This window comes from Chenopodium album, chromosome 19 (assembly GCF_948465745.1).
Source record: "Chenopodium album chromosome 19, dcCheAlbu1.1, whole genome shotgun sequence".
Taxonomy (NCBI): domain Eukaryota; kingdom Viridiplantae; phylum Streptophyta; class Magnoliopsida; order Caryophyllales; family Amaranthaceae; genus Chenopodium; species Chenopodium album.
Window position 1 is genome coordinate 40,559,723 of NC_137852.1, and position 8,209 is coordinate 40,567,931.

General features: G+C 34.1%; 1 protein-coding gene and 1 pseudogene across 1 annotated transcript; both read left to right on the forward strand.

Moving 5' to 3' along the window:
- Window positions 1-2,989: 2,989 nt before the first annotated feature.
- Window positions 2,990-3,997, forward strand: LOC145595917 (cytosolic sulfotransferase 5 pseudogene; annotated as a pseudogene).
- Window positions 3,998-5,122: 1,125 nt separating this feature from the next.
- LOC145594376 (uncharacterized) lies at window positions 5,123-5,812 on the forward strand. The gene has a single exon (XM_081650695.1). It carries the CDS (start codon window positions 5,123-5,125, stop codon window positions 5,810-5,812), a length of 690 nt encoding a protein of 229 aa, XP_081506821.1.
- The last annotated feature ends 2,397 nt before the right edge of the window (window positions 5,813-8,209 follow it).

Consider the following 8,209-nt stretch of genomic DNA (forward strand, 5'->3'; position numbering starts at 1 on the left):
CATTAAATACATTAAAGTATTTAAAGTCACAAATCCAATACATATGATGAAGTCTTTCGAGTAATTATTGATGATTGCCGATCTATCAGTTATATATGCACGTTTTGCCGATACATGACCTAATCCCTCTACATTGACCTGTCTACTCAACTCAAGTACTCGTATTAATCTCTCTAGGGGGATCAAGTCATACTAGGAATCTAGGATCATTAAGAGATAATATGTGATGGTGGAATTGTAGTTTTAGTTTAAGTAAAAAATAGATGAAATGACAAAGGTAACCACCATTAATTAGGTCAAATGATGTGAACAAGATATATATCCCTCTTTTTAGATTGATTTATGCGTACTTATTACTCTGTAGTTTTATATATAGGGATGGGGATGGAAGGGGCAACATCCGCCCCGCTCCGTTGACATCCCTAATTATATAGCAAACTAGATTAAGTCCCGTGCCATGCACGGCGGTCATAATTAAAACTTTACAACAAAAATGATAAGAATGGTGTTAATTCAACAATAATAATTTAATCCAAAAAAAAAAATTGTAACAAAATAAAAGTGTCTAATTAAAGATATTGATGGTCAAAGTTAGTGTGTCTTGACAAATGTGCAAATCCAACTATAACTTATAAAAAACGGAGGAGTATAATATAATAAATGATTTTGTTTAGTTTTTCTTATAAATGTTATGTATAATTTTGAGAAATTTTGCGAACAACTACCATTTAAATGACCAATTTTGAGAACAACTACCATTTAAATTTTTTTTTTCAAAAAACTACCACAAGAACACAAAAAGTTTGAGTAGCACTACCGCATTTATTGTTTCTGACAAAAAATCTCCGTTTTTGGGGCATATTTTATAAAATTTCCCTCAAAAACCCAAATTAAATGACAATATTGCACTACATTAACCCTTAATTGTATTATAAACTTCAATTGCCCCAGATCCCCCAATTTCGCAAAGCCCTAAATTCAATTTTTTGACCACAAACCCTAATTTTAAGATTTAATTGAGAAATTTAATAAACTATAATGCAAAATTAAAAATAATTGACCTATAATTGTGCTTTACTATCGAAATATCTTATTTTTCATACCACAATTGATTGAAATTTTATAAACTTGGCCTTTTCAATCCGAAATTCTTGCCGGAAAATAAAACGTGGTAGTGCTACTCAAAGTTTTTGTGTCTTTGTGGTAGTTTTTTGAAAAGAAAATTTTGAATGGTAGTTAATCTCAAAAGTGGTCATTTAAATGGTTGTTGTTGGCAAAATTTCCATAATTTTAAGATTTATACAAAGAACGGGGCCTTACTCTGCTCTACTTTGCTCCAACCTGTTATGCTAAAATCTGCTCTTCTTTACTAGTTCTTGTGCTGCTCTGTTCTGCCTTACATATCAAAAGAACAAGACCTTATTCTACAAAATTGACAATTCATTATTTGATAGTATGCAAAAGCAAAACAAGCCATCTTAAGAATTTCTAGTATTTGATCAAATTTTTTCTCTATCCTAGACTCATAGGAGCCAAATAACTGGTCCGTCCTTGTCTCGCTCTAATCTCTCCTTTCCTAAAGAAAATTCCTTCTTGTTCATTCTCGACTTCAGGTGCAAAGTTGCTACTCTTGTTGACCTCCATCTATTTCATGCTTTTAATGTTACAGAGTTGTATTATCTCATCTAAACATTTCCTTTAATTTCTCTTCCACCTCTGATAACGGACAACCCACAAACTTGGCCAACCTTTATTTTTAAATGGAAATTTTGTCAATAACTACCAATTAAAGCACGTGTTTTGAAAACAACTACCTATTAATTTTTTTTTTTTAAAAGAACTACCACAAAGATATAAAAAGTTTAACTAGCACTACCACTTTAACAATTTTGGCTAAAATATCCGGTATTTGGGTCTCACTTTTTATCACTTTTTATCTTTATGAAGGGTAACTTAGTCAATTTAGATGATGATTTTATGAAATAAAGGTAAAAAGTAGAACCTACATGCCGAATATTCTAGTTGGAATTATTAAAGTGGTAGTGCTACATACTTAAACTTTTTACAACTTTGTGGTAGTTATTTTTAAAAAAAAATTTAATAGGTAGTTGTTTTCAAAACAGGCACTTTAATTGGTAGTTTTTGACAAAATTTCCTTTTTAAATGATCTCGTGGTTCATTCCTTCATTAGCCTTTTTGTTAAATTTCAAGACAATATGAAATGGCCCTGGGCAACCCGAACAAGGAGGTGGAGAGTTATATCCATAAACAAGACTTTTGAGCTTTCATACTAAAACCAACTGGCAATAGGAGGAGTAGCCCCTTATAAAGTAATTAACTCTCTCTTTTTCAACCAATGTGGGACACTTACATTTCAACCAATATTATAAGAAAAAGTTGCACCCTGCCTTCAAAAAAATAAAAAAAAAGAAAGAAATTGCACCCTAATAATCTGTAAATAAGTTTTGTAATATTCCCTCCGTGTTTTTTTTAAGTGATACACTTTCTTTTTTGACAAAATAATACATTAAAATATTATATCTCTCTCCTCTCATGGTCCCCACCCAAACCCACTGCTACTTTTTTATTATATTTTTCCTCTCATATTCATTACTTTTCAATAAACTATTAACCCCACTATCTTTCTTTAATAATTTTTTAATACTCCACTACCCCACTTACCTCTTATTTTATTTAAGTCAATTAAATTGCCTAAAACTATGTGCCGGTATCACTTAAAAAAACAAGGAGGGAGTATTAAGAGCATATGAGGATGTTGCACCGCCTTAGAAGTTAGAATTATATTATTTTGTACAAGTATATTAGCTGTAACACTCGTATTAAAAGAACAAGTTGCAACCTAGAATTTTGTATATAAGTACATTATGTTGCCCCTAATATGAATCATACAACTTTCTGCCCTAGTAAACTTGTCCATTTATATTCTTCCTTTTTTTAAAAAAAAAAAAAACTTAGGCATTTATTTTTAATGTCTTACTCAATATCTACAAACCCAAAAACTAAAGAGCAACTGGAAGATGAATTCCAGCAGCTACATCTCAGCCTTCCAAAAGATGAATGGTTTGGATATCCGATGTGTTTGCATCAAAGTTTTTGGTGCTTAGATGACGGGAATTTTGAGGGATTAGTTGCATTTCAAAGCCAATTTCAAGCTCACGACACAGATATCATTTTGGCTAGCCTTCCTAAAACTGGAACAACATGGTTAAAATCCCTCCTTTTCACGATCATTAATCGTAAAGATTTATCTCATATTTCTTGTCACACTTTAAATTCCACAAACCCTCATGAACTCGTTCCTCATCTCGAGATCAAAATTTACAATAAGTTTGAACCACCCAATCTAACGGACTTACCCTCGCCTCGACTCTTTGGAACCCACTTGCCATATCTATCTTTACCAAGCTCAATCAAGTCCTCAAAGTGTAAAATTGTGTACATTTGTCGAAATCCCCTAGACAATTTTGTCTCTCTATGTCATTTTTTCTTACAATTCGACATGAACAAGAAAGCTATGTTAGATGTTGATATGATGGAGGAACATTTAGACAAGTATTGCAAGGGAGTATTTCCATTTGGTCCCTATGACGATCATTTGTTAGGGTATTGGAAGGAGAGCATGCAAAACTCAAACAAGGTGTTGTTCTTGGAATACGAAGGGTTGAAAAAAGAACCCAAATCTCATTTGAAAATGTTAGCTGAGTTTATAAATTGCCCGTTTTCGGAGGAGGAGGAGAAAGGAAATGTTGTAGACGAGATTATAGAGCTTTGTAGCCTTAAAAGTTTGAAAGAGATGGAGGTTAATAAAAGTGGAAAGTTTTATCCTTGGTTTGAGAACAAGGCTTTATTTAGGAAAGGTGAGATTGGAGATTGGACTAATTACTTGACTATTTCGATGGCTAAGCGTATTAACGAAATACAAGGAAAACTTAAGATGGTTGGGTTTTCTTCTTCATACTATCAAACAAACCTATAATTTCAAGCTCGTTCAGCAATCAGCATATAGCCCACTTTTTACTAGATGCTGGGCCTGTTGACTCGAGCAACGAACAGTGATGCGGATCATTAGCATCAAAATCAAATTTTTAATTGCTTTTATTAATTTAAATCCGAATTAGCTATTAATTGTGAGATTGAGCTAGTGTCGTCAATCCAAAAGTTACGCATAATTAATAGAATTATTAACGATAGTTTTAGAGTGATTTTTTAATAAGATATAAGTATGTTTCCATTTTTTAGGATCAATTATTATCTTTTAGTTTGTTTCCTTCAAAGACTTGTGATTGTTCGTTTATAAATATGATTAATGGATTATATTAGATGAAGCCCATGCAATACACGACAGTTTGTTTATATTTTTTAAAAAATAATTTTTTTTTTTTTGGTATTTATGTGATAAAATTTGTTATTTTATTCATGGTACTACATACTACGACATAGTACATCATTATTAATTTTTATTTTAAAATAAATTATGATTTTCCTCTTGTTTCGTTGTTTATTTAGGTAAAATTTATAATCTCAAAAGGAATTATTAAAAAATTTAAAATCTCAAAATGTATTATTATATATTTAATTAATTTAAACTTTAAAATCTTATTCACTAATTTTGCTTATGTGACATTTGAATTATTTAATTCTAAAAGAATTTACAAATATTTCAATTAATTGGCTAAAACTAAAACTTATATTTCTACATGTTACGTGATAGAGTATAAAACATATTCCTGGGCCTCAACCATTAGCTTAAGTTTTTGGTTGAGATGGTCCACTAACATGGTATCAAGAGCCAGCGTGCACAAATGTCACGGGTTCGAATCTCATCCACCCCTCCTTCAAAGTGGAATTAATTTGCACCAGGTATGGGTGGGCCTGTGTTGCATCCACATTTCAAAGCTTAAAGGGCCTTTCATGTGAGGGAGAGTAATAGAGTATAAAACATATTCCTGGGCCTCAACCATTAGCTTAAGCTTTTGGTTGAGTTGGTCCTCTAACATGGTATCAGTAGGGTTTCGATCCTAATCTCTCTTCCTCCCTGTTCTCACGGCCCATCTCCCTTCTCTTCCTCCATTTTTCTTTCAATCTTCCGCTGCAACATTCCATGGCCGAATCACCAAAATATCATCCTGCCTTTGCAATCACAAATGTAAAGTCTCTAATTCCGATAACTTTGGAGGCTGCCGGAATGTATCACTCTTGGGCTGCCCTCTTCAAGGTGTTATGTAGGGTTCATGACCTTAAATCGCACATCATTCCTCCTACCGAGGCGACGGAACTCGCTGCATATGAAGCATCCAAAAAGGCAGACTTGACCTTTTGGAAACGACTAGACGCTACGGTCCTTAATTGGATATACGGTTCCATCTCTCATGATCTTCTTACTGCCATCCTTCTCAAGGATGAAACCGCTCAAGGTGCTTGGGCTCGTCTTGAGTCTATGTTCCAAGACAATAAAGCATCCCGGGCTTCACATCTCGAACAAGAACTTGCTGACCTTGATTTCGAGAATTTCTCTTCCATTGATGGCCATTGTAATCACATCAAATCCCTTGCCGATCGTCTTGCGGATGTTGTTGATGCTCCGATTCCCGATACCCGTCTAATTCTTAAGCTCACTGTCGGCCTTCCCGAGGCATATGCAGGCACGGTGGATTTTATCCAAAATCAAGAACCATTGCCATCATTTGAAAGCTGTCGATCTCGTCTGAAATTAGCCGAACGAACCATTAAAAATCGTTTGGCTAAGGAAGGAGGTTCGAACAACCGATCGCCGACAGCCCTGTGGGTATGAGGGAGGCCCATGCTGCATCCACACTTCTAGCCCAAACGGGCTCTCGTGTGAGGGGGCGTGATAGAGACTAGATAGAAAAACATTACAGAAAGGATATATAGAATACTAAAGACTCGACTAAAAATACAAAAAGAAAAACAAGACTCAAAAGACAAAGGAAAATTAATTACTACCTTATTAGACTCACTTGGAAAAACAAAAGAAATATTTACATTAATTACATCCAAATGAGAATCCTTGTTCACAAAATTATCATGGATTGATGGAGGTGAAAAGACAAAAGAAGGGAGATGTAAAGGGGGAGAACAAGGGTAAAGACCAAGCTTTCTAGAGAAAGGAATATGAGGCTCAACAGACACCGTCTTGGATAAAGGCGCACTAATCTCTACTCTCTCAACCTTATAATCCTCGTTATCAAATTCACAAATTTCATCCCTAACTTCCTTCAAATTCTCACAATTTTCATCATTCCTCTCCTTTACATGGATTTCATTCTCATCATACCTTAAGCCATCATCATCATCATACATCAACTGACAATCAAGATATTGTTGAATAGAATTCAATTGGGCTTGTAAATTCTTTGATTGGTCGGTTAGTTGCTCCAAACTAGAGTTAACCTCGTCAATGAAATCTGCAAAAATAAACTTTAATCTTGACTCGGTTGTTTGAATTTCAATGTCCTTGTATATTTTAGCACTTTCTTCAACAAGAAGCTCTAATCTAGATTTAGATGCTTGAGGCTCATAAGAAAATTGAGAATCAAATGGAGAATATGACTTATCACATTGATACTCATATTGAGGAGAAGGGTCATAATAATTCTCATAAGCTTGATTATCATGGGCAAAATCATAGGGGTTCCTACAAAAGTTTTGGGAATTTTTATAAGAAGCATCAAAATCAGAAACATGATAATCCCAAGCATTATAGCCGTTATAATCTTGATGATAATTATAAGAATACTCACCATTGTATTGATTCCAATCCATGATCAAATGATAATACGAACAAGGGACAAAAAAAAAAAAAGAAATAAAAATTGATTACAAACTCAAACTAATTAATTCTAAGCAAACCAAATCGATCCGTCACCTTCTCCGGCAACGGCGCCAAAATTTGATAGGCGGTCGTACACCTAACAAAAATAATACCTAACTAAACCTCCTAATTATGTAGTAGGGTAAGTCAGGGTCGATCCCACAGAGAAGGTAGTATCAATATTGGTTACTATGAATTAAAACTAGTCGAGTCAATCAAAATAGGGTTGAAAATATTATACTACTAAAGCGAGAAAATCAAATAATAAAAACATCTAGAATTAAGTATCACCACTAGCATAATCAATACAAGACAAATTCTTACCCCAATCAATTAATTATACGTTCACAAGGAAAGGTACGCCCTATAAAATACCAAAGATCTCTCCCGAGTTGTCAATGACTTCCCTAATTAACAATCAAACCTACTTCCGTGGAATCATGTAAATTAAAGACATTAAGTTCGACACCCTAACTTCCTAATAATCCGTCCTACCTACTTCCGTGGAGAATTTCATACCCTTAATTGATTTATTAAAATCCGTCAAAACCCAACTCCCATTGCAATCAAGACAATGGAATAATAACAATACCAATTATCCCTAATCTAGTATTGGCATAAGCACAATCAATTAAGCATGAACAATATAAACAATTAATTGAGAATTTAAAAGAACAAATCAAGTATCAATCATGGCTAGGGTTCAACCTAACCCCAGAAAATAAGACTAGAAATACATAATAAAAGAAAAGTGAAAATAAGCAAAGAAGAAAATCATTAAAGAACAACTAACTAGTTGCTGCTCCTAGTTTGCATCATGCGGCTACTCCCTTATTATCCCTAATAACAAGCTATATATAAGCAATGAGCCATGAATAATATTAGAGTAGTTGAATACAATTAAAACTCCCGAGAAATCAAGCCCATACAAGCCCAATTTCGTGTACAAAGTACCAATCACGAGCAGGCCACAACCTGGTTGTGGCGCACCTCTTCTGGCCACAGGTGGGCTGTGGAATGGGCTGCCACACCACTCTTCTTCTTCCTTTTTATAATGTGCTTCCGCGGGTAGGCTGTGGAGAAAGGCATATGCCACACCTCGGTTGTGGAGTAGTTTATCCTTGTGTAATTTCCTTTTCTTTGTCATATTAAAACATCTCCAATACATAGCTCAACTCACACAATAGCTTATTCCTACAAAACAAAGAAAAAGATCCCGAGGAGAGCAATAACGAAATATATATAAATTAACGCTTAAATAATTAAATGTAGAAAGAATTCACGACAAATATCATATAAATATGGCCTGTAAAAGGTGTATTTTATCGTGTTATCAACCCTCATCCCCGAGCCCTG

Bases quoted from the DNA above. Each gene is read 5' to 3' on its own strand.
- LOC145594376 (XM_081650695.1), top strand. From the start codon at position 5,123: ATGGCCGAATCACCAAAATATCATCCTGCCTTTGCAATCACAAATGTA.